Source organism: Rhinoderma darwinii, chromosome 2 (genome assembly GCF_050947455.1).
Source record: "Rhinoderma darwinii isolate aRhiDar2 chromosome 2, aRhiDar2.hap1, whole genome shotgun sequence".
NCBI classification, from domain to species: Eukaryota; Metazoa; Chordata; class Amphibia; order Anura; family Rhinodermatidae; genus Rhinoderma; species Rhinoderma darwinii.
The window spans coordinates 246,567,740-246,595,056 of NC_134688.1; the positions used below are offsets into that span (position 1 = coordinate 246,567,740).

A 27,317-nucleotide genomic window follows, 5' to 3' on the forward strand; every position below is an offset into this window, starting at 1 on the left:
TCTTTACCAAGAGAATTTTAGGTCTTTATTACAGCCCGTGCCCAAGCAACTTAGCCCGTATGCAAAAGGTACAGTTATCTTGGGCTGGCAAAATAGCAGTGTTCAAGATGATTGTGTATCCCCTCGCGCTCAGGCGGTAGGATAGCACTTATTAGATGCCAGAAGCGCAATTGCTAAATCATGGCAAAGTCCGATAGCCCATTCTCTCTTGGAGATTTGGGCTCATGTTAAACAGAGTCTGTCACCAGAATGTCCGAGTTAAACTAGTAATAGGGTATTATAGAGAAGACTAACCGGTTTCTGATGATTATTCTCTGCTTACTGCCTCCTTTGAAGAGAAATAAGTTTTATGATGTTTATGCTAATGAGCATTTAGGTGCAATGAGGGCGTTACCATTGCACCTCAATGCTCTTACTTCGCTCCCCATTCAACCCTCCCTTCTTACATTGATTGACAGGGCCAGGCAGTGTAATCGGCGCGTTCATGTCTAGCCCAGTACTATCTGTAATGTGCGCGCACCCCTGCTCTTCACTTGGCGCATGCGCAGTACGATCTCTTTGCTAGATGTTCTGATTGGCAGTACTGCGCATGCGCCGAATAAAGAGCAGGTACGCGCGCGCATTACAGATAGTACGAGGCCGGGCATGAATGCGCTGATTACGCTGCCTGGCCCCTGTCAATCAATGTAGGGAGGGGGGGGGGGGTTGAACTGGGTAGCGACGTAGGAACATTTAGGTGCAAGGGTAATGCCCTCATTGCACCTAAATGCTCATTCGCATAAACTTAATAAAAAGTATTTCTCTACAAAGGACGCAGAATGTGAAAAACGCTAGAGACAGGTTAGTCTCCTCTACAATACCCTGTTACTAGTTTAATATGGCCATTCTGGTGACAGACTTCCTTTAATATTGCACACAAAATGGAGTCACAATACGCAGCCTACACTTCACCTCAGGGAAAATTGTGAAAAGATGTGCCTGTTGGGATTGGGAGTTCCTATGATGTGAGCCTCTTATAGGCCTAGAGTAGTCTGAATAGATGGTAGGTGTGTTTCCCTGTCCTTGCCTGGGAATGGAGGAGTGTTGATGTACCCGGCTGCAGGAGCCTCACAGTACACGGGTGTGTTTAACGGATCTATATTAGTTTGTGCTGCTCACTTCAATGATTTGTTCATCTTTTCTCTTATTTCTAGTTTGTTTGTTGGAACCAATGTAACCTTAGGCCATACTTTGCTACATCAACAATGTTATATATTCATAACGACGACTATTGTAAAATTCAAACATACTGTTTATTTTCACTCAAAGTTTCATGTCTACCTGTGATTTGTATCAGTTGTTTTTGCAACTCACAACATATTACTGATTGTGATGTATACATTGGCAATACTTTATTTGATGTCTTTCTTGTATACTTTTCTGTAAAACCCAATAAAAAAAAAAAAAAAAAAGTACTACGTAATGAAAAGTTGACACCTTGTAGTCATATCAGTTTTTTGCCACAATTTTCACCACAGTAAAGAACGCTGTGAACACAGATTAATAAACCAGAGTTGAAATATGTTTACATTCATTATAGACCTTAAAAAAGGAATATATTTTACCAATTAAAACCTAAATATTAATATAATCATTCCAGCATTCAGAACTCATGATTTTTCAGTCACTGCAGTTGTAGTATTTTTTCTTTTTAAGAAATTATAAATATGCATACGATTTATATTAAAGGGTAACTAAACTGTCAGAAGTTTTGATCGAGTCTGAGCACAGAGACCCGATCACTAAAACGAAGCGGCAGAAGCGCTCGGGGGTGCACTAAGCCGCTTAGCTTCTGATAGGGGTTTCTCAGAAAGGTGTACGGGCCCGTAGACTTCCTATTGAGTCCATACACCGTTACCTCAGCTTTCCGAGAAAATCCGATCAGAAACAAAGCAGCTCAGCGATCACCCGAGCGCTTCGGCCGCTTAATTTTAGCGATCGGTGTCTCAGTGCTTATGCCCCCACCGATCAAAACTTCTGACATCACTATGACGTCAGAACTCTTCTGAAAGTTTAGTTACCACTTAAAGGAAAAAATACTAAGTAAACTATTTGTGAAAAAGATGCAATTTTTACAAATGTCTGTGTGGTTATTTTTTATTTTTAGGTGGTAAAGTGATTGTCTAGGCTTATGTCTAAAACAATACCAAAAAGAAACCTCTATATAAAATCGGAGGCATACAAAAGGTACATTAAAAGCCCATAATATTCCATGGGTGCCCTACTGCGACTTTGTACAAAACGGAGCTGTAATATGGCTGTGTGCATTAAGACTCCAGCTTTATGTGAATCAAACTTGCTGTTTTAGCACTCATGCACGCAGCTGTATTACGGATCCGTTTTGTACAACATCGTAATACAGCTTCCATAGATGTCCATGAACCCTCTACTGCAAACTTCCAATTTCATACACAGGTTTTTTTCTGTCAGATTCTATACAAATCCAACAGAAAAATGGTGGCATACTCCATTGTACTCCGTATGTGCATAGCTCCCTGCTAAAGGAGCAGTGTCCGTGCACAGGGCTCTGCCAGGAGCTTTGTGCCCAGACCTGAATCACGACATGCATGATGCGTTCACTGCCTAAACATACCTTGTCCATCAAACAGTTCTATGCAAACGTTCTTATGTAAAAGTGTATTTAAACAAACCATGGTCCAAATCTGCTAAATTCACGGGCCAGATTTTAGCATGGTTTACGAGAATGTATTGATTGTTTATCACAGTTTATATTGACAGAGAAAATTCCTCTATAAAAACACATCTAAACAGTCATTTGAAGTTAGAAAATATCACATTTGAGCATTATCCTTCATCCATATTTCATCTTTCACATTCTACTGTTAAAGGGCTTGTCCGAGATTAAATGACTGTGTTAATGCTTGTAATTTCTAAATGTAAATACATTTGTAATATACTTAAATTTTCCAAAGTGGCCCCGTTTCCAGATCCTGCCGTGGGGAACTTGACGGGTGAAATCACTCTCTGCACTGGCTCTGGCCGCTTTGTTGATCTTGAATTCTTTGCCGTGTATGGCCTGTTCTGCTTCACAGCCCGTAACGGGCATGCACTGTCACTGCTGTTTTCGCGGTCCCTGCTGTTCTCTAGATAACAGCAGGGGCCGCGCATGCGCGTTACAACAGAATAAGCCAATATACACCACGTGACAAGTGACGTGTCGTGTACCCGGAAAATGATTCAAGATCAACAAAGTGGCAGACCCAGTGCAGAGAGAGACGTCACCCGTCAAGTTCCCCACGGCAGGATCTGAAAACGGGGCCAGTTTGGAAAATGTAAGTATATTACAAATGTATTCACATTTATACATTGCAAGCATTAACACAAAGTCATTTAATCTCAGACAACCCCTTTAAATAAATATCTTGTTGGTAGGAAGTAAAATAAATTACTTTGTCAATTCCCGTTATAAAGCGTCGACCAAAATTCTGCATCTAGATTCGAATATCAGTAATTCAAATATTAAAAAGCTCATTCCATTTCTTCACGGAAATAACAAAAATTAATTCTAATCACATTTTAGTGTCTTTAAACAATACGGTAGCTTCTGTTTTGTCAAACATCTGCAATTCTTGCTGTGGTTCTGTCTACATCTAACACGGTGCTGGACCAATCCCAGGAGCCAAAGTATTGAATGGCCCTAAAAATTTGCCAACGTTGCGGGTAGTTCTCAAGATTGGCTTCTCGAGTGGACAAACTGACTCCCAAAGCCTACAGTTGTCTTTTCATCCCTAGTCTAACCATCAGGCGTATAGAGTCGTATTAGATGCTGTAGCTCAGTAGGGAAGCCACTTACTGGGCATCGCTGATGATTTTTCACATAGTAATAAGCACATCGGTAGCAGAAGACATAGCCGGAGGTGCCCAGAGCCGTATCGTTAACTCTTACTTTACGACAAAGTGGGCAAACAGTCTTTAATTTAGGCAGGAGAGGGGAATAGGTTTCCAGATCAAAATGAATGGGAGCGGAGGGGGGTGGCAATGTGTTCATAGACTTAACAGTCTCTTGGTTTTCGGCTGAGTACCACCATTCTAGAAACTGCAGGAAGAACACACCCAGTGATAAGCTGGAAGATAAGGTCATAGATACGCCACAAAGAGCTTTCTTCAGTATGCTGCCCACACTAGGGGAAAAATAAAAAACAAATGTTATGTTAAAGTCCGGAAAGAGTAAAAAAAAAAAAAATCCAATTAGTTATTTTTTCTAATACAAGGGCTCATTCACATTGCCATCTTACGGTTTTTACATCCTCCACATTGTATGGAGCTTTAATAGGGCACCCATAGACTACTATTAGGCCCTACTGTACCTCGGTTTGTTTCTGTAAGAAATCAGAGGCAAACAGATAAAATATAAAAAAAAAGCTTTTAAAAGGGACAATCTCATCGTGAGGAGACGCAGGGACTCCATATGCTGCCATACAGCCCCCAGTATCCAGCTTGGCTGTGTGCATGAGGCCTAACTGCAAGACTTACTCTAGTTCCAATAACAAGTTTCATTGGGGGGGGGGGTTTGATAAAACAACTTACACTAAATGATAGTGTAGTAAAGGACACAATAATTATTATGTTCAGCTATTTTAACCATGTAATTGCGAACCGTTGCATAAAAAAAAAAAAAGCATTCAGCCATGCAATCTTCAAACACAAAGAATAGTGAAGTAAGAGTGTTTTGTACTGAAGAATTCAAAGACATGAACATTCAACATGGTATGGTCATAGGATGCCACCTTTTCAAGTAAGGCCAAATTCAGATGAACCTGAGGAAAATCGGACGTGAAAAACTGCAGTTTTTCACTACTGAGTTGCCCCTGTGCGGGTCCCATTTTCACGGATCCGCATAGACTTGAGTCTACGGAGGGATCTGTGAATACGGAACAAAATAGGACACGTTCTATTATTTCAACAAACCCTTCACATGGTCCGAGGAAACAACGGCCCTATTGAAATACATGAGTCCTTTAATTAACAGCCGTCACTCTGGCGTGTACCACGTTCGTCTGAATTCGGCCTACGTTTGTTAAAATTCTGCCCCGTAAGACTGGTTACTCTTCCAGAATGGCACATTGTACCTTTATTTAAGAATCTATAGTCCAGGTGTTCTATTGAACCGAATTTATGGAACCAAAGATCATCTGTACTTGAGCCAATTAGGGCTGGGGCGACTTTTAGTCATCCGAATGATTATAAAATCACTACGGGACTTCAACTGTTCTTACAAGCAAGCTTTCCCCCATAGAAATCAATTGAAGTCCTTCACCCGCATCTAAAATGCGTTGTGTAACCAGAGCCTAAAGCGGTTGTGGCTGAATGAATGAACTCCAGGATCTCAGGGAAAGTCTTCACATAAAGGAGGTGGGGGTGGGGTTGTAGCACCAATGGAGGCACCAGGTCCACATATTATTAAACTACATGTCCAAAAATAAGTCTACTCCCTGACAGGAGAAGATAGAAGCTTAGCTGGTACTTTTTCTTTAAAACAACGTTTCTGGAAAACATGATCATTAAAAGGGATTTATCAGCCTTCTTTATATTAATGTCTTTATAAGATGCCATAATAGCGCTATGTTAGTGGATACAGCGGCACCAACTGAAGGATCACCCAAATGCCAGATCGGGGGCATTGGAAATATATTAATAAATAAATAAAATAGCACGGCCCTCTTGCTGACTGGACCTAAAAGGGTCACCTGACCAGCTCAACAACTTCTTTATTCCCATGAAAGGTGTCTAGGCAAATCGATAAAATGGTAGAATTTAGACGTTACCCTACTGTTTAACTCCTTATGGTAAGTCTATATTATTAGGAAATCATTTTTGTTGGATGTGATATAAGTCCTAATATTGTTTGTGGTTGGTTGTTGTCAGTAAACGAATGACAACATGAAAAGCTGTAGTCACACGGATTATCACAAATCTTAATTTCTGTACTGAAGATTGTATTACGGAACATACAGAATATCTCTCTGTAAACCCGAATGAAGGACTTTGTTAGTATGACGGTATCCACTTACCTGAGAGCAGACGGTGTCGAGGCCGTCTTTTCTGAAGTAGCATCCATGGCTTGTAAATCTTCCAGTGTAAGTCTAGCGAGCTGCACTCCAGCCAAGCGGAGAAGCGGTGAGTGATGACTTGTATTCCACAGAATATATCTCAGCTGATAAAAAAGAAACAAGCCTTCCCAGGACAGTTTGACAAAGGGGTAGGATGCAAGAAATGCCTTATAACATCTTTTACTAAAGGAAGCTGCGTTTTGTATAGAATAATCCTCTTCCTCTCGCAGTCTTTTAACAAACTTCTCCAGTTTCACTCGTAGGTAAGGTACGAGCACCAGCAGCACGAGGGACCTCCAATACTCCTTCCGTTGCAGAGTATGTTGCCCACTGCTTTTTGCCATGGCTACCCTCTTTAGTCCATAGAAGTTCTCAGAGAAAGAGGCACTGGCCCATGACAAGTAGTGCTGCTGGAGAAGCAGATCAAGCAGGGTATAAAATTCATCAAACCATCTCCACAAAGGGCCAAAGCTTGCAGGGTTTGATTCTGCAAGGACCTGTAAGATGGGCATAAAGTTAATGACATTTTGTGCCGCAACAGTCCATGCCGATTAATGATTTATGGTGTATTCACACATGAAGCTTATGCTATATTTTTGATGCGTTTGTCTTGCATTTTTGTCACTTTTTTTTGTACAAATGTTTTTTTCTTTTTTTTTTTAAAAGTGACAAAACTTGCATGTGAGAATACACCCTTACATTATAATATGCGATTATATTAGCCACTATTTTAGTTTACGTTCGTGTGCAATCTGTGTATTTGTTCAAAAGTTATATTCACTATCCTTCAATTATATAAATGGCTCTTTTGTACACAAAAAAATGTAATAGCTTACTATTTTTTGAAGGATTATTGCTGCTACATGCCAGAAACATGCAAAATCTCTATGCCTACGTCCTTATGTCAACACTATACAGGGCCGTAAGATACATAAAGTAATGGAGATGGTGAAAATACGGCAAATTGTACCAAATTTATTAAAATGTCATATGTGGAATAATGTATTTGGTGCAAATTTTCTAGGCATGATATTGAGCAATGGATGCACCCACCTCTTGACCTTGTCTAAGTATGCTGGTGGTTCAGGTCCCCACTGCCAGAGAACAAACTGTCATACAAATGCAAAAAAAACTTTTTGGACCTATAGTCTCCTATCAGGCTGAGTAATCTATAACGCTCATTGAGAGGAACCTATCATACCAAAGTAAACTTTACCAAAGTGCCAGTGAAGTTAGGCTCTGTTCAAATCTGCATTGGAGGCTCCGTTAGGGGCCTCCGTCGCAGATCCAGCAGGGATTACCAGAGACAATAGCTTGTTTCCATTAGAATCATGGACACTCCGACGGAACCCATTAAAGTCAATGGGTTCCGGCGGAAACAGGCGGTGACCACTGTGCAACTGAACCGTTGGTTCCGTTATGCCCTTGTTCTGCTCTGACGGAGCAGAACAACGGAACTGCACAATGCAGATGTGATCATAGCCTTAGCTGTCATCTGTGGGGAAACCTAGTGGCAAATGTTCCATTTCCCTGCAGCACCACCACCATGGAAATGAAAGGGGTTATCCTTAGGATTGGCCACGGCGCTCCAGCAAGCGCAGAGTCCACTTAATTGTTTACTAGACACAGCTTCGTACTTTTGAATGGGTTTTCCCCATCTCAGCCATTTATGGCATATTCATAGGATATGGCATAAATGTCTGATAGATGCGGGTCCCAGCCCTGGGGTGCAGAATCCAGGCGGGGACTACTGGAGAGAGGGTCGTGCGTGCTGCTCTCTCCAATCTATTCAATGGGAGTTATGGAAACACCTGAGGAGCGCTTGCTCGTCTGTTTCTTGAACTCCCACTGAAAAGAATGGAGAGCCGCAGCACGCGCGACCCTCTCTCTACCAGCCCCCAACTAGATTCTGCAGCCAGAGGCCACCACACCAGCTAAGACGAGGGTGGGAGACTTCTGTTCTCGATATAGGTGCTGGTCCCAGAGCTGGATATGCCATAGATGGAAAAACCGCTTTAATAGCGGCTGTGCCTGGTATCACAGCTCACTATAGCTTCATACCGTTCAAGTGAATAGGACTGAGCTAGAATAACTGGCACAGCCGCTACCAAAAGTACAGCGTTGTGCAGCAAACGGAGATGTGTAAACAATGAAGGGGATGCAACGCTCGTCAAAGCCCCTTCAAACAGCTGATCGGCAGCCGTGCCATGAGTCGGACCCTCACCGATCTAATATTGATGGCTGTCCATGTAATGCTGGGTCCTCCACAGGTGCTCTTTGTAGCGCCTCTACACTGTGGCTAATAAGTGAGGGTCTTGAAGATTGATCCCCTGTATGAATTTAGAATTCTCTGATAGGGTATTTAAAATGAATTTTCTAAACCATACAATCCCTTTAACAAAAGGACTTTACTGCCACAGGATTCCTTTTGGTTCGTGCATTTGAATATATTTGTTAGAGCATCTCTTAGAAAAATTTGGCCATTTGTGAATTCTATTTGTATTTCAATTCCTCACGACTATTAAGCTTTCGGTGCATGAAGTATATTAGTTCATGATAAAACATAATACAGCTGGAAAACACAATAACAGGGTTTATACTATGCATTTCCCTTCTGTACAGCTTCATCTTCTACAGTTCGGCTGACGGTATCAAAAAGAGAGCTGCTTACAGATGTAGTTAACACACAATGGGCAGAGCGTAAACTCATTGGCATTGTAGAGCACGATCCAAAACCATCATATAGCACCAAAATAATATCCTGTAATAGGGGCACAGACTTACGTTAATGAAGGATGCCAGGTCACTGCAGTCTACCGAAGATACCCTAATGATTGATCATGGCAGTCGGGTGTGCAGTCAAGGGGGGATTTGTCAGGTCAAGGTGTACAAATGTTTTTATCCTTTTAGCCCTTACCTTAACAATATGATGCAATGCAGGTCTCACCGCTGCCATCAAGCTCTCCTGTGCCACAACTTCAAAAATAGAGGGTCGATCATCGTCTGTGGAAGCTGTAGTGATGTGAGCCCCAAGTTCAGCCATTTTCTGGATTTTTTTTTTGTCAAAGTCTTGTTTAGAATCCAAGACCGTTAAACCTATGAATATAGTCTGGATGTTCCTATGTAAATAAACATGGTTATTTAGTATTTTCTAAATTAATTAACATGTTACTTGGATATATATTCCTTGCCTCTAGATATGGCTGAATTATAGAAAATGAACAAAACATTATGGATGACCTTTGCTGCCCGCCACATAATGGACCAGATGTTCTTCATATTACGATCACGCTGTGCTATTTTCTGGGACATTCAGTAGTGCGTGTCATACACCCCAACCACTGATCGAAGTGGCAGAAAACATTTAAGGCATGACTGACAGATGGCATATCCCTAGGACTACCATCGATATGTGATCAATGGGACCCAAGTGATCAAGAGAACTTGTTTCCAGACACAGTGACATTGAATGGGGTTAACTTGTGAGGTACGGTGTGTGGGCTGCGATCTCTTGATCGATGTGGCCCCCAGAACCCCACCGATCACATATCCTATCAATGTGAGAGGTCATACAACCCATTTTAATAAAAATCAGTCACACTTGGTGTGATTGGAGACCACAATGATAAATGTGGAGTGGTCCTTTATAAATAAAATTAGAAGAATACCATTTGTTTTGTTGAATTACTATTTTTCCAAGTGACGCATAAGATCTGCGCAAAACAAACATCAAATACAATAAGGCCACAAACCTGGGGTCGCCGCATTATTAGATAGCTGCACGTTAGACAAGGTATTCATTTATTTTGTGGACCCTAAACAAAGTGCACAAAAACAACAGTGTAGATTTGCGGCGCCTACAGGATCATCGCGTGTGGCCTACTCTATGTCATACATCACTTTGAGTAATTTTCCGCAAAAATTGACAACGAACGTGAGTACTGCTGGTTCCAGTGACGATATTGATACATATGGTCCCTTGTAATTGCCCCCTTGTTTATTCTGTTGTAGAAGGGGCACATACTTACGTATATGAGGGATGTCAGGTCACTGCAGTCTACTGAAGAACTGAAAAGTAGCAAGATCCCCTGAGGCAGGTGAAGGACGTACAGTGCATGCTAGGGTTAAAGGTGAAAACACACGTGTAGCAGGTAATTGGCAAAGCCACAGCATGGCAGCAGCTGCTACACAGTGAATTAAGATGCAGCCTTCAGCTTACACTCCGGATCTGTCTTCTCCTTATGGAGGAAGAACACCAAAACAATCTGCGTCCCCGAGGCTCACTTACAACATCGCTTCTATGCTTGGCACGGGCATTGACAGCCGCAGAAAATTGACTTCCTGTGTTTGAACCGCAGACAGTGCACTTGTGTGGAACGCAGGGGGAGAAGCCGAAGACGTACTTCCGGTCTGTGAAACGCAGGTGGGCGCTCTGCGTGAACTCTTGGTTTCCGGAGCCGCTGTCTGGAAGCTCGAATCTCTGGGCTTGTCTGTTTCCGGCTGCCAGTTACATCCCGGTGCTGAACCCTTGTTTTTCCAGCAGGTGAGTAGCAACAGGGACAAGCCGGGCACAGTGTCACTTCTATCTCAATATAACGGGAGGCAGCAGGGAGCCGCCTGTATAAAGCGCTGGCTCTGATGTCATACGATGGATGATGCCCCTTTAAATTTCCTATATTATCCATCCTACCTATGTCTTTCTACTGAATCCCCAATTCCTAAGAGTCAGGAGAATATAGAGGAAGACTGTGAATCCAGTGACCTCAATAGAAATGAACCGTCCAGGAGAGCTGCCAGCAGGCTTTATATTGACCGTTATTGTGGTATATCTATAGAATGCGCTATATGTCACAGGGCTGGTGGAATTATTGATTTTCATGGGTGGTACAATTAATATTTATTATATTTGTATTCACCTTTTTTACTTTGCCTGTTGATGAAAGAGGTAAGAAAAAGAATGCAGTAAAAAAAAACGCGTGCGGTGCAAAACCACTTAAACAGCTGATTTTTCCAGGCAGAATTGTCTGCCTGCAAAAAAAACTCTGTGTGAACTAGGCCTAAGGGCGGATTTACACGAACGTGTAATACGTCCGTGCAACGCGTGTGATTTTCACGCGTGTCGTACGCACCTATATTAGTCTATGGGGCCGTGCAGACTGTCAGTGATTTTTGCGAAGCGTGAGTCCGCTGCGTAAAACTAACGACATGTCCTATATTTCTGCATTTTTCACGCATCACGCACCCATTGAAGTCAATGGGTGCGTGAAAATCACGCGCAGTGGTGGCTCAGTGGGTTGCAGTCCTGGGCAACAATATGTGCATAGAGACTGTATGTTCTCCCTATGTTTGCATAGGTTTCCTCCTACACTCCAATTAATCTTCCTGTCAAATTGTCCCTAGTACCGGGACTGATGTGAATAGCGCCAATCTCTGTACAGCACTGCGCGATATGTTAGCGCTATATAAGTAACAGGAAAAAAAATAAACCATTTGTCCCTCCCCGGTATATTTATCAGTCATTATCATATTATAACATAAAGAAGAGAGGCTTGGGAGGAAATGCATACACTTTATCAGATATTCCCTATTTTACTAATGTGATGTGTTTTCTGTATGTGTGTACTAGGCACAAATATGTCTTGGTGTCTTTACAGCAGTGCAGTAGAGCGAGACATCTTGGCACGTTTTCTTCAAATTTGTTATATCTAAACTAAAATCACAGTCTACACTAAATCAATCCCCAGTGAACATGTCCTTCATTGCAGCACCCATGAAAGTTGTCACCTAACTTCTCCGGGCTTCTGAATATATACTTACATGGTGGGAAAGGACTGTAATTCAGGAGTCTGGGAAAGCTGAGTGACAACCTCTATGGGAGGTCATTTTGCTTGTCACACTGCTTTTCCACAAACACATTCAGGCCTCTTTCACACACACTTTTAGGGCGGATTTACACGAGCGTGTGTGTTTTGCGCATGCAAAAACGTGGCGTTTTGTGTGCACAAAATGCACTTAACATCTCCGTGTGGCATCACATAGGATGTGTGGCTGCGTGGTTTTCGCGCAGCCGCCATCATTATGACACTCCGTTTGGATGTTTGTAAACAGAAAAGCAGATGGTGCTTTTCTGTTTTCATTCATACTTTTGACAGCTGTTGCGTGAATCATGCGCGTCACACTGAAGTGCTTCCGTGTGGTGCGCGTGATTTTCACGCACCCATTGACTTCAATGGGTGCGTGATGCGTGAAAAATGCAGAAATATAGGACATGTCGTTAGTTTTACGCAGCGGACTCACGCTTCGCAAAAATCACTGACAGTCTGCACGGCCCCATAGACTAATATAGGTGCGTACGACACGCGTGAAAATCACACGCGTTGCACGGACGTATTACACGTTCGTGTAAATCCGCCCTTAGGCCTAGTTCACACAGAGTTTTTTTTGCAGGCAGACAATTCTGCCTGGAAAAATCAGCTGTTTAAGTGGTTTTGCACCGCACGCGTTTTTTTTTACTGCATTCTTTTTCTTACCTCTTTCATCAACAGGCAAAGTAAAAAAACGCAAGCAGTTTAAAAAACAAAATACGCGTCCTAAAGCGCCGTGGCCAGTCACTGTGTTTTTTTTCCATCTCCCATTGATTTTAATAGGGGTTCTCTGGCAGAAAACGCCTCAAGATAGGTCATGCCACTTCTTTTTGCCCCGAGCGTTTTTATTTCCGCTCGCAGGAAAAAAACACCTCCGTCTCCCATTGAAATCAATTGGAGGCGTTTTTTGACGCGGTTTCCGAGTGTCTCAGTGAACGGGACAGAACTGTGCCTTTTTTTCCTCTCCAAAAGAGAGGTTAGTTGTGCCTAGCATGTGTTTAATATGGGGAACTAGATTGTGCGCGCCATTGGGGACAGGGACTCATGAAAATCTCTGTACAGCGCTGACGAGCAAGTGACAGGGAATAAAATTTTTTTTTAGCAGTAGACCTCCGATTGAGCAGCAGTAGATCCTAGATATTAGGTCACCAGGATGATTTCCTGCTGGCTCCCTTAGGGTATGTTCACACGGCCAAATTTCAGACGTATACGAGGCGTATTATGCCTCGTTTTACGTCTGAAAATAGGGCTACAATACGTCGGCAAACATCTGCCCATTCATTTGAATGGGTTTGCCGACGTACTGTGCAGACGACCTGTTATTTAAGCGTCGTCGTTTGACAGCTGTCAAACGACGACTCGTAAAAATACAGCCTCGTCAAAAGAAGTGCAGGACACTTCTTTCAGACGTTTTTGGAGCTGTTTTCTCATAGACTCCAATGAAAACAGCTCCAAAAACGGACGTAAAAAACGCTGCGAAAACGGCGCGAAAAACGCAGCGAAAAATGCGAGTTGGTAAAAAAACGTCTGAAAAGCAGGGTCTGTTTTCCCTTGAAAACAGCTCTGGATTTTCAGACGTTTTGGTTGACTACGTGTGAACATACCCTTACAGAAGTGGGAAAACTGTCTCTTCATAGGTTTATGTTCTTGTCTAGTGAAAGGACCATTGATAAATCATGTGACTAGTCCTATTAGTTATTGTGACACACATTCTGATGGCTATAGCACTATAGGGTAGTAGCACGGTCATGTATGAGGAGAAAGTGCAATAAGTAACTAGCTGTCACTTTAAGGGCCTGTCCACATGTAACGGAATTGCTGCAGAAATGGTGTGGATTTTGCTGCATTTTTTACAATGTTGGGAGATGGTGACATCTCTGAAAAATGCAATTCTGCACACTTTCCACAGCAGGAAATGACATGCTGCGGTCCGAAAAATACGCACCGCAGGTCAATTTCTGCTCTGAATTTTTACGCGGCGTGTGGATGAGATTTGTTAAATCTCATCCACTTTGCTGCTACTGTATTCTGCTGCGTATTTTCCCTCCACAATTCCTGACAGAAAATATGCAGCAATTCCGCTACGTGTGGACAAGCCCTTAGGGTATGTTCACACGTAGCGTAAATACCGCAGAAAATCTGCAGCATAATACAGTAACAAATATAAAAAAAAAACTATATAAATTTGGTATCACCGTAATCGTATTGAGATGCAGAGTAAAACGAAAGTTGTCGTTTTTACTGCACGGTGAAAGACTTAAAAACAAAACCCCAAAAACAATGGAGGAATCACAGTTTTTTCCAATTTCAGCCCGCAAATTATTTTTTTTCAGTTTCCCAGTACATTATATGGTACTTTAAATGGTGTTAATACAAACTACAACTCCTCCCTCCAGAAAATAAGCCCTCACACCACTCTATTGACGGAAAAATAAAAAAAATTATGGCTCTTGGAAGGCGGGGGGTGAAAAACGAAAATGAAAAAGCAAAAAAGGATCAGTCCTGAAAGGGTTAATTAATTTCTAATGAAAAACCATTTATGACCACATATGGGGTATTGTCGTAATCGGGAGAAATTGCTTTACAAATCATGGGGTGCTTTTCCTCTTTTATCCCCTGTGAAAATCAAAAAATCAACATTTTAGTGGACAAAAATATTGATATTCATTTTCACGGCCTAATTCCACTAAATACCATAAAAAAAACTTTGGGGTCAAAATGCTCACTATACCCCTAGAAAAATTCCTTGAGGGGTGTAGTTTCAAAAATAGGGTCACTTTTGGGGGGTTTCCACTGTTTTGGTCCCTCTGGGGCGTTGCAAACCCGACATGGCACTGAAAACCAATCCAGCAAAATCTGCGCTCCAAAATCCAAATGGCGCCCCTTCCCTTCTAAGCCCTGCTGTGGGACCAAACAGCAGTTTATTACCACATATGGGGTATTGCCGTAATCAGAAACAATTGCTTTACAAATGTTGGGTGGCTTTTTCTCCTTGATTCCTTGTAAAAATGAAAAAATTCTGTTTCCACAGAAATAAAAGGTGATTTTCATCTTCACAGACTAATTCCACTAAATTCTGCCAAAAACTTGTGGGGTCAAAAGTCTAACTATACCCCTAGAAAAATGCCTTGAGGGGTATAGTTTCCAAAATGGGGTCACTTTTGGGGGGTTTCGACTGTTTAGGTACCACAAGACCTCTTCAAGCCTGACATGGTGCCTAAAATATATTCCTAAAAAAAAAGGAGGCCCCACAATCCTCTATGTGCTCCTTTACTTCGGAGGCCGGTGCTTCAGTCCATTAGCGCACTAGGGCCACATGTTGGATATTTCTAAAAACTGCAGAATCTGGGCAATAAATATTGAGTTGCTTTTCTCTGGGGGAGAGCATTTGGACTGTGCAGATGTTGTCCTGAAAGGGCTCAAACTCAGGATCCCGCTAAGCACCCGGATAGTAGAAAACATGCTTGCATATCTTACTAGCGCAAATCATTTCAGGCTGGACAAATTGTTGATCCCTGTACGAGCAGTACATAAAAATATACCAAGTATATTCTGCTATGACTACCACTTCTGATCGCGTTGGCAGTTTCTTTGCCCACACATTTTCTTCAGTGCACAGTTTGCCATATGTATGCACGACTGGAGCCGGAGTTCCAGGGTGAATATCTCTGTGGCAGATGTGAGCATGTTGTTCACCTGGAATCTCGTATTAGAGATCTGGAGGAGCAGAATGCAACACTGAGGAGGATAGACAATTTTGAGCGGAGCTTGCTGCTCACAGAGCATGCAGTTAGTGGGTTACAACTGGAGGGTGAAGACATGGGTGAGCAGGATCAGGTAAGTAGCTGGGTTAATGTAGTTAGGGGCAGTAGAAAGGGGTCAAAGACAAGGAAGGCCGATCCGGTTTCTGACATTCCAGGCAAAATTGCCAAGTTGGGTGATGATGCGGGGGTGTCAGTCTCAGAAATGGCAGCCCTAGTGGATACTGATCTCCCTAACAGCCGGGAGAACAGCCCAGCTAGTAGTCGGCGGGATGGTAATGCAGGTAAGCCAAGACAATTGATAGTCGTAGGGGATTCTATAATCAGGAAGACGGATAGAATAATTTGTCGCCAAGACCACCTCAACCGAATGGTTTGCTGTCTCCCTGGTGCCAGGGTTCGGCATGTGGTGGAACGGGTGGACAAATTGCTGGGAGGGGCTGGTGATGATCCAGCTGTCGTGGTCCATGTCGGTACCAACGACAGAATAAATGGTAGGTGGAGGAGCCTTAAGAATAATTTTAAAGAACTAGGCTACAAGCTGAAGGGAAGGACCTCCAAAGTAGTATTCTCAGGAATACTGCCTGTGCCATGCGCATCACAGGAAAGACAGCGGGAGCTCAGGGAGTTAAATGCATGGCTGAAGTCTTGGTGTAGAGGAGAAGGATTTGGGTTCCTAGAGCACTGGGCTGACTTTTCATTGGGGTACAAACTGTATTCTGCAGATGATTTGCACCTAAATGGAAGGGGGTCCGCTGTGCTGGGGGAGAGAATTCTAGCTGGGGTGGCGGAGTATTTAAACTAGGGCTGAGGAGGGAGGTCAATGTAGAAAAAAAAGGGGTAGCCAGGTTAGAGAGGGGTCAGACTATATTGGTGGGGGGAGAAACAGAATGTGGGGAGAGGACTAGACAACAGGATAAGGAGATCCTTTCGTTACAAAACATCAATGTAAATAAAAAGGCCCGATTAATGTCAAATCACATTTCTGATAATAAAAGTGAAAAACTGACAGGCAAGTTAAAGTGTATGTTCACAAATGCCAGAAGTCTAGCAAGCAAAATGGGGGAGCTGGAGGCCTTGATACTGGAAGAAAATATAGATATAGTTGGTGTTGCTGAAACATGGCTGGACTCTTCACATGACTGGGCTGTAAATCTACCGGGTTTTACACTTTTTCGGAAAGACAGGACAAATAGGAAAGGTGGTGGTGTATGTCTGTATGTGAGAAGTGATATGAAGGCGAGTGTGAAAGAGACAATAGTGGGTGAATACTGTGAGGAGGTTGAAACCTTGTGGGTGGAACTAGAAAGGGAGGTAAACACTGAAAAAATTACTTTTGGTGTAATCTATAGACCCCCCAATATAACTGAGGAGATGGAAGTTCAGCTATATAAACAGATGGAGCGGGCTGCACAGGTGGGTACTGTAGTGATAATGGGAGATTTTAATTTCCGGGATATTAATTGGTGTCATGGTTCGGCTTCAACTGCAAAGGGGAGACATTTCCTCAACCTGTTGCAGGAAAATTTTATGGGCCAGTTTGTGGAAGACCCGACTAGAGGTGAAGCTCTGTTGGATCTGGTCATTTCTAATAATGCAGATCTTGTTGGGAATGTCAATGTTCGTGAAAACCTCGGTAACAGTGATCATAATATAGTTACATTTTACCTATACTGTAAAAAACAAACACAGGCTGGGAGGGCAAAAACATTTAATTTTAAGAAAGCCAATTTCCCCAGGATGAGGGCTGCAATTCAGGATATAGACTGGGAAGATCTAATGTCAAATAATGGAACAAATGATAAATGGGAGATTTTCAAATCTACTTTGAGTTATTATAGTGCAAAATTTATTCCTACAGGTAACAAGTATAAACGACTCAAATTAAACCCCACATGGCTTACACATTCTGTGAAAGGGGCAATACATGACAAAAAAAGGGCATTTAAAAAATACAAATCTGAGGGTACAGCTGTAGCCTTTGTAAAATATAAGGAGCTTAATAAAATCTGTAAAAATGTAATAAAATTAGCAAAAATACAAAATGAAAGGCAGGTGGCCAAGGATAGTAAAACAAATCCCAAAAAATTCTTCAAGCATATAAATACAAAAAAGCCCAGGTCTGAACATGTGGGACCCCTAGATAATGGTAATGGGGAGTTGATCACAGGGGATCAAGAGAAGGCAGAGTTACTAAATGGGTTCTTTAGCTCTGTATATACAACTGAAGAAGGAGCAGCTGATGTAGCCGGTGCCAGTGCTGTTAATATATCAGTTGATATACTGAATTGGATGAATGTAGAGATGGTCCAAGCTAAATTAAATAAAATAAATGTGCACAAGGCCCCGGGACCAGATGGGTTACACCCTAGAGTTCTTAAAGAGCTTAGTCCAGTTATTTCTGTCCCCCTTTTCATAATATTCAGAGAATCTCTAGTGACTGGTATAGTGCCAAGGGACTGGCGCAGGGCAAATGTGGTGCCTATTTTCAAAAAGGGCTCTATGTCTTCCCCGGGTAATTATAGACCAGTAAGCTTAACATCCATCGTGGGGAAAATGTTTGAGGGGCTATTGAGGGACTATATACAGGATTATGTGACAATAAATAGCATTATAAGTGACAGCCAGCACGGTTTTACTAAGGACAGAAGTTTTCAAACTAACCTAATCTGTTTTTATGAAGAGGTGAGCAGAAGTCTAGACAGAGGGGCCGCTGTGGATTTAGTGTTTTTGGACTTTGCAAAGGCATTTGACACTGTCCCCCATAGACGCCTAATGGGTAAATTACGGACTATAGGTTTAGAAAATATAGTTTGTAATTGGATTGAGAATTGGCTCAAGGACCGTATCCAGAGAGTTGTGGTCAATGATTCCTACTCTGAATGGTCACCGGTTATAAGTGGTGTACCCCAGGGTTCAGTGCTGGGACCCCTACTATTCAACTTATTTATTAATGATATAGAGGATGGGATTAATAGCACTATTTCTATTTTTGCAGATGACACCAAGCTATGCAATATAGTTCAGACTATGGAAGATGTTCATGAATTACAGGCAGATTTAAACAAACTAAGTGTTTGGGCGTCCACTTGGCAGATGAAGTTTAATGTAGATAAATGTAAAGTTATGCATCTGGGTACCAACAACCTGCATGCATCATATGTCCTAGGGGGAGCTACACTGGCGGATTCACTTGTTGAGAAGGATCTGGGTGTACTTGTAAATCATAAACTCAATAACAGCATGCAGTGTCAATCAGCTGCTTCAAAGGCCAGCAGGATATTGTCGTGTATTAAAAGAGGCATGGACTCGCGGGACAGGGATGTAATATTACCACTTTACAAAGCATTTGTGAGGCCTCATCTAGAATATGCAGTCCAGTTCTGGGCTCCAGTTCATAGAAAGGATGCCCTGGAGTTGGAAAAAATACAAAGAAGAGCAACGAAGCTAATTAGGGGCATGGAGAATTTAAGTTATGAGGAAAGATTGAAAGAATTAAACCTATTTAGCCTTGAAAAAAGACGACTAAGGGGGGACATGATTAACTTATATAAATATATTAATGGCACATACAAAAAATATGGTCAAATCCTGTTCCTTGTAAAACCCCCTCAAAAAACAAGGGGGCACTCCCTCCGTCTGGAGAAAAAAAGGTTCAAGCTGCAGAGGCGACAAGGCTTCTTTACCGTGAGAACTGTGAATCTATGGAATAGCCTACCGCAGGAGCTGGTCACAGCAGGGACAGTAGATGGCTTTAAAAAAGGGTTAGATAATTTCCTAGAACAAAAAAATATTAGCTCCTATGTGTAGAAATTTTTCCTTCCCTTTTCCCTTCCCTTGGTTGAACTTGATGGACATGTGTCTTTTTTCAGCCGTACTAACTATGTAACTATGTAACATTATCAGCACTGTAGTTATACGGCACAGTGTGGAAAACTACTCCCGCTGGTGCTGTACTAAAACGGCAGATCAGTTAATCGACACATACAGAGATGAAAAAAAAAATGGCAGCCCCCATAAGTAAAAGTCAGAAAAAAGTAGAACACAAAAACACAAATAAATAAAATTAATTTTAACAACATACTAAAAGCAATATTATATAAAAAACATTTTTTTGCGACACCTTCCCTTTAACATCTCCTGACTTTTGACCCTAGCCTTGCAAAACCCTGAAAACATGTGCAACACCCTGCTGTGTGGGTGTGTGTAGGAAGTGTAGGGCCATGATGTCAATGTAAAAGGTTTGATGTATAGTTGCCCTGACATGTATTGCAGAGTGCGACCAGATAACTGATTCTACCTGCAAATTGCCAAATGGCAACAAAATACCCGTTTCCCACTCTACTTATAGTAGATAATATTTGTTTTTGGATGTGTCTGCAGATCGCATCCTATAGAGCAAATTGAGCTAGATGGCAATTATTTAAAAAGCAATCAATGCCCCCCGACATGTTTCACCGTAGATAAGGCGTCTTCAGGGGTATATGGGGCAATCGACCTAAAAGTCTGACTATGCTGCATCTCCGGACCATTCCAAACTTGGCGGCATGATGGAGGGGGATGTAGTTTGCTCGATCGGGGCACTTGGGAATTATGGGGCAACTATAAAGTATTAAAGATTATAGTCTTAGCAATTTAATGTTTATATTCTGTTTATGTCTGTCTTCTATAGGTGCCTGAAGAGAACGTGCAAACATGACTGATTCAAAGTATTTCACCACAAACAAGAAAGGTGTGGTATTTTTGGGATTTTATTTACTGACATAAATGGACCTATTTGTAAAATATCTAAAAGGCTAGTCGAGATTATTAGTTCACTATTTAAAGGGGTTTTTCCACGAGGGACAATTATGACATATCCATAGGATATCAGAAAAAAGGAGATTTTTGAAGCAGCACTAGTCCCGAGTATGATGCGGTGCACGCTGTCAAGCCAGGCAAACCCACTCCAGCACGATGTATATCCAAAGAAGTAGTAGGACAACAGCACACGTCTTCAAATCATCAAAGTGGTTTTATTGTCAAGACATCCACAAACATGTGGATGTCTTGACAATAAAACCACTTTGATGATTTGAAGACGTGTGCTGTTGTCCTACTACTTCTTTGGATATCCATAGGATATGTCATAAATGTCAGATAGATGCGGGTCCCATCTCTGGGACCCGCACCTATCTCTAGAATGGGCCCCTAAACTTTGTTCTACCTCTGTGTTTTTCGGCTGATTTTCCACCATGAAGGTGAAAACAGCGTAGCTCGCTGTTTACGTATGCCCCATAGAACTGAATGGTAGTTACAGAAACAGAGTAACTCGCATGCTACGCTGCTTCTGTAACTGCTATTCACTACTATGGGAGTTACGGAAACAGCGTAGCTCAGCGAGCTGCGCTATTTTCGGAACTCCCGACCATAAAGTCAGGAAGTGGCTGGGAGTCAACGATAGCAGACACAGCTAGAACGGGGTTTAGGGTGGCCTATTCTAGAGATAGGTGCTGTTCCCAAAGGTGGGACCCTAATCTATCTGACATTTATGACAAATCCTGTGGATATGTCATTAACGTCCCTCATGGGAAAACCCCTTTAATACTTGAATATGCAAAAAATTCATTTTGTCTGCCATCAGCATAACTAGCGCTCCTATATTACATTGGATGAGCGCGCACGTCTTCACAGGAGCATGTAGATCCAGTGTGTGGAGCTTCTTAAAGTTTTTCCATAATCAATATTTATCACCTATTTACAGGATAGGGGCTAAATATCAGATTTGTGGGGGTCTGACCGCTGGGACCCCCACGATCACAATATGAATGGAGCGGTACTGTGCATGGTCGGCCACCGCTCCATTTATTTCTATGGGGGTGCCATCATCGGCAGCCCCATAGAAATTAATGGAGGCGGTGGCCGAACATGCGCAGTATCGCTCCATTCCTATGGAGCTCCGGAAAGATAAGCCTGTTCTTGTGATCGGTGGAGTCCCAGCGGTCGGACCCCCACTGATCATATATTGATGATGGCAAAATCCCTTTAAACCATTAGGATGGGGCCTATTTTGTCTTTCAGGATGCAGCAATTCTATTTATTTTTTTTGCTTTTCATGGTTGCATTTTAAGAGCCATAATTTTTTTACTTTTCTGTCAATGGAGCTGTGTGAGGGCTTGATTTTTGCCGGTTGAGTTAGTTTTCATTGGGGTATATACGACGTTTTTATTGCTGTTTATTCGGATTAGCAAAAAACAGCAATTATGACATTTTTATTTTGTTTTTACGGAGTTTACTGTAAATTGTCATTTTTGTTTTACTTGACTTTTTTTTTTTCCAAATGTTTTGTCTTTTTCTCTTTTTTTTTATTGTTAATATTTTTAAATATTTTATTGTTACTTTTTATTTTATTTTTTATAATATTTCACCCCCCCCACCACTAAAACACTAGACTGTGCAATCTCTTGATCGCTTCTATAATACAATCCCTCTGTCTCACAATTCAACCATCTTGGGCCCCATACACACGACCGTATTTTCATCTATCCCCAAATACTGTCCGTAAATATGGATCCATATTTCATCCGTGTATACAGAAGGGTGGCCGTAAATACGGTCCGTATTGCATGCGTATTCAATCCGTATATACGGATCCGCAAAAAAAAAGAGGAAGGATGCAAATGATGTCATCAACATGTTGCATAGCAACGGACAGGAATAGGACAGGAATAGGACAGGTTCTATAATTTTTTCAGCACGGACACCCATCAGTAAAAATACTGAAAGGCGTCCGTGGCCAATAGAAAGGAATGGGTCTGTAATTACTGTCAGTAATTCTGATATAAAATACTTTCGTGTGCATGGAGCCTAAGGCCCCATGCAATTTTGGACCCATTCTGTTCTATTGGCCGCGGACACCTTTCCGTATCGCTACTTATGGGTGTTCCGAAAATTATGGAACATGTCCGTTATTTTGCTTTTTGCGGACTGTGCTCATACTTTGTATGGGAGCACGGCTCAAAAATGAGGGCGGCATTCGGCGGCCGGCCGTGCCCGCAATCGTGGGCCGTGATTACGGGCACGGCCATGTGCATGGGGCCTTAGGGATTAAAAAATGTCCGTGTCCGCTGTAAAATACATCCAGCACCGCAAATGATCATGCCGCCACCGCTCCTTCACTCGGACATACATTTACGTCATTTCGCGGGTACTTCATAGTTCCCATGACGTAAATGTACATCCTGGGGAGTACAAAGTAAATATATGTCATTGGGCTCGAAGGGGTTAATGAGCTACCCGAATGTATTTAAGCCCTGCTTACTTTAACAAATGTGCAAAAAATGATTAGGCATACTAAGAAATAATTCGAATTGTCAGCTCTATTATAATTAGCAGAGTTTCCGTCTAAGATTAATTGCCTTTTCCAGGTAAACCTCATCTAATTTTGTGCTTTCCAACCTGCAAACTGTTTGCTTGACTATTTAAATTTTTCTTCTTCATATTATATTTGATAAATGGTTCTCTCTTTATTTCCTTCTGTTCCTGAATAAGTGTCTAATACTGCATGGACACATATATTATTTGTCTGATTTTAGGAGAGATCTTCGAATTGAAGGCAGAATTGAATAATGAAAAGAAGGAGAAGCGCAAGGAAGCTGTGAAGAAGGTCATTGCTGCGATGACTGTTGGCAAGGATGTGAGGTAATGTGAAACCTTCTTCACAATGATTCTAAAGCATGTCTGTCACGAAAATTTCCATTTTCTGTCTTTGGAGCAATCATTATAGAGTCATGTAATAAATATATTCTATTGTGGGACTGAGATTTTCTTCCAGTTACTTACACTGCATCTTAACTAAACGGCTGGTGACGAATAGTCATGAGGGGTTCTTGTCAAGCCCTCATAGAATAAAGGGTTTAGTAGATGATTGGTCGATCATGCCACCTGACATACTATGCTCAATCTGATTGGTCAGAGCCCTCAATCCAGCTCCAGCCTTTAGACTCATTCAGACACAAACCATTATTCTAGACCCATTCATGTGAAAATTACTCAAAAATGGCAGTCACTGAAAAAGTAAAATATATATTTTCCTGAATATCCACAGGGGGATACTGATTACACCCCAAAATTGGTGGCAGATATACTTTAACATGTATTTAGAGCATAAAATAACATAATTTTACAATTTATAGTCTCTGCATTCTAATGTTTGGCCTCAATTGAAGGGTTAAGGTCCCTTTTACACTGGCCAATATTGGACGTAAAAACGAGCGCTGATAAAAGTATCCAGGCTTATACTATAAGGTCCCGGTAGACTCCTATGGGCCACACGTATAGCAGAAGAGTGTCTGTATGGCATATGTTTGGCTGGATTATGTTTAGATGCTTTTGTTTTTTTCCTTCAACTACTAAAAAGCATAGTTGACTACACTTTTCATCCCAAGAGGATAACGAAAAAAGTGCACCCTAAAGTGAATATCCACCATTAAATACCATTTTAACTTTTTATTTTTTATTTGAATAGGTTAAAAATGATGTGCTGATTCGTTTTTTTTTAACCCCTTGACGCAATATCATGTACGTGATATGCGTCATAGCGAAGTATGGAGCGCGCTCCATACTCAGCGGGTGTCAGCTGTGTATTACAGCTGACATCCGGGACGAACGGCCAGGAACAGCGATCGCGTTGTTCCTGGTAGTTTAAGCCCTCAAATGCTGCGGTCAATCGAGACCCCAGCATCTGAAGCTTTGAAAGGAGGGGGCAGACCACTCCGACATCTCATCGGTGCCACCACAACGCGATCAGGGATGCCGATGGTTGTCGTAGCATCCCAGGGGCCTAGTGAAGGCCCCCAGGACTGCCTTCTGCCTCTGCAGTGTTCTCTGATCATGTTTAACCCCTCAAATGCGGCGGGCAATAGCGAACGTTGCATCTGAGTGGTTTTAGAGAGAGGGGGCTCCCTCTCTCACCCCATCGACACCCCGCGATGCAATCGAGGGGTGCCGATGGTTTTTATAGCTGCCTTTATTAAATGCCTGTTGGCCATACCAGAGGCATGGCCTAACAGATGCCTGTCAGTTTTACACTGACAGGCATAATACACTGCAATACAGAAGTATTGCAGTGTATTATAAAAGCAATCAAAAGATCGCACAGTAAAGTCCCCTAGTGGGACTAAGAAACATTTGAAATAAATAAATAAAAGTCCCAAGTAAAAAAATAAAAATGAAAGACCCACTTAACACATATTTGGTATCGCCGTGGCCGTAACGACCTCAACTATTAAACTGTTGCATTATTTAACCCGCACGGTAAACAGCGTAATAAAATAAAAAACAATACCAGAATTGCAGTTCTCTGTTCATCCTACAGTCGCATGTACGTCAAAATCGTAACAATAATAACTAGAAGTCGTCCCGCAAAAAAAAGCCCTCATAGATCTATGTCAGCAGAAAAATAAAAAAGTTATGGCTCTTAACCCCTTAACGCACCATGACGTAACTGTACGTCATGGTGAGCAGTAAGTTCGCGCACCTTAACGTACAGTTACGTCAGTGCTTTGACAGTTAACCGCCGCGCGGCGCTACACCGCAGCGGCGGTTAACTGTGCAGGGTGTCAGCCCTGCTCTCCCCGTTGCCGATCAGCGGCCTGTCGCCGCTGATTTCGGCAGTTAACCCCTTAATTGCGGCGCTCGATTTTGAACGCCACAATTAAGGTCTTTAGCGCCGATCGGCAGCCCCCATGTGAAATCACGGGGGCTGGCGATGGTACCCATGGCAACCGGACGCCAGACAATGGCTTCCGGGTTGCCATGTACAGAAGCCTATGAGGACCACCCCGAGGGTGGTCGTCGTAGGCTTCCTGTCAGTGTGACTCTCACGTCACAATGACAGTTGGAATGCATTACACTACGTGTGTAGTGTAATGTATTCCAGCAGCGATGAGAGCTGCAAGTCTAAGTGTCCCCTAGTGGGACAAGTGAAAAAAGTAAAAAAAAGAATAAAAATGTTTTAAAAAAAGTGTAAAAATAAAAGTTATAAGTGACATAAACAAGAACTGCTTTTTTTCCTATTATAAGTCTTTTATTATAGGAAAAAAAATGAATACGTAAAAAAAAAGCACACATATTTGGTATCACCGCGTTCGTAACGACCCCAACTATAAAACTATAATATTTTTCCCGCACAGTGAATGCCGCAAAAAAAATAAACGAAAAACAATGCCAGAATCACTATTTTTTGGTCACCACCCCTCACAAAATATGTAATAAACAGTGATCAAAAAGTCGCATGTACGCCAAAATAGTACCGATACAAACTACAACCCGTCCCGCAAAAAACAAGCCCTTACACAGCTTTTTTGACTGAAAAATAAAAAAGTTATGGCTCTCAGAATACGGTGACACAGAAAATAAATTATTTTCTAAATAAGTTATTTTATTGCTCAAACGCTGCAAAACATAAAAAAACGTATATACAAATGGTATCGCCGTAATCGTACCGACCCGCAGAATAAAGTATAATAGTCATTTATAGCCCAGGGTAAACGCCGTCAAAAATAAATAAAAATCATTGTCAGAATTGATGGTTTTTGGTCACCTGGCTTGCCGAAAAATTGAATAAAAAGTGATCAACAAAATCGCATGTACCCCAAAATGGTACCAATGAAAATTACAGATTGTCCCGCAACAAATAAGCCCTCACACGGCTCCGGTGGTGAAAAAATAAAAAAAGTTCCGGCTCCCAGATTATGGCGATGCAAAATGTGCAGAGTGTTCCAAAAGTGGATAAGATCGGGCACCATTTATCAGTGCGACACTGGCCACATATCTGTGGGTTATTATTTATTTACAACCATTATTATACCCTCTTATTATGCCCCTGATGTACTCTGCCCAGCCTACATTTGCCCCAACATTATAAACTGAAATACCAGCAAAACGCCAGAGCTACTACCAAGCAAAATATGCACTCCAAAAGCCAAATGGCGTCCCTCCCTTCTGAGCCCTACAGCGTGCCCAAACAGCCGTTTATGTCCACCGATATGGCATCGTACCAAAAAATGGTACCAATAAAAACTACAGCTCGTCCCGCAAAAATAAGCCCCCACACCGCTCTATTGACAGAAAAATAAAAAAGTAGTGGCTCTTGGAAAGTGGGGAAGAAAAAACGAAAAAGCAAAACATGAATCAGTTCGTAAAGGGTTAATTACTTTCTAATGAAAAAACATTTATGACCACATGTGGGGTATTGCCGTACTCGGGAGAAATTGCTTTACAAACGTTGGGGTGCATTTTCTCCTTTATCCTTTGTGAAATTGAAAAAATTCAACATTTTAGTGGAAATAATGTTGATATTAATTTTCACGGCCTAATTCTAATAAATTCTGCAAAAGACGTGTGGGGCCTAAATGCTCACTATACCCCTAGATAGATTCCTTAAGTGGTGTAGTTTCCCAAATGGGGTTACTTTTGGGGGGCTTCCACTGTTTCGGTCTCTCAGGGGCTTTGCAAATTCGACATGACACCCAAAAACTATTCCAGCTAAATTTGAGCTCCAAAAGCCAAATAGCGCTCCTTCCCTTCTAAGCCCCGGTGTG

General features: G+C 42.0%; 2 protein-coding genes across 3 annotated transcripts in view; one reads left to right on the forward strand and one right to left on the reverse strand.

The window, feature by feature from the left end:
- Positions 1-1,270: 1,270 nt before the first annotated feature.
- Positions 1,271-10,482, reverse strand: PEX12 (peroxisomal biogenesis factor 12). The gene is made up of 4 exons (XM_075853013.1): positions 10,139-10,482; positions 9,028-9,229; positions 6,072-6,607; positions 1,271-4,181 (listed from the first exon to the last, which is right to left on the reverse strand). The coding sequence occupies exons 2-4, from the start codon at positions 9,151-9,153 to the stop codon at positions 3,794-3,796; spliced, it is 1,050 nt and encodes a 349-aa protein (XP_075709128.1). The 5' UTR covers positions 9,154-9,229; positions 10,139-10,482; the 3' UTR covers positions 1,271-3,793.
- A 37-nt stretch (positions 10,483-10,519) lies between these two features.
- Positions 10,520-27,317, forward strand: part of AP2B1 (adaptor related protein complex 2 subunit beta 1) — a 111,415-nt gene continuing 94,617 nt past the window's right edge. For both annotated transcript variants that reach the window (XM_075853011.1, XM_075853012.1), the window contains exons 1-3: positions 10,520-10,653; positions 20,408-20,467; positions 23,310-23,415. In XM_075853011.1, the coding sequence (XP_075709126.1) occupies positions 20,431-20,467; positions 23,310-23,415 (143 nt within the window). In that variant the 5' untranslated portion in view covers positions 10,520-10,653; positions 20,408-20,430. The remainder of the gene's footprint in view (positions 10,654-20,407; positions 20,468-23,309; positions 23,416-27,317) is intronic.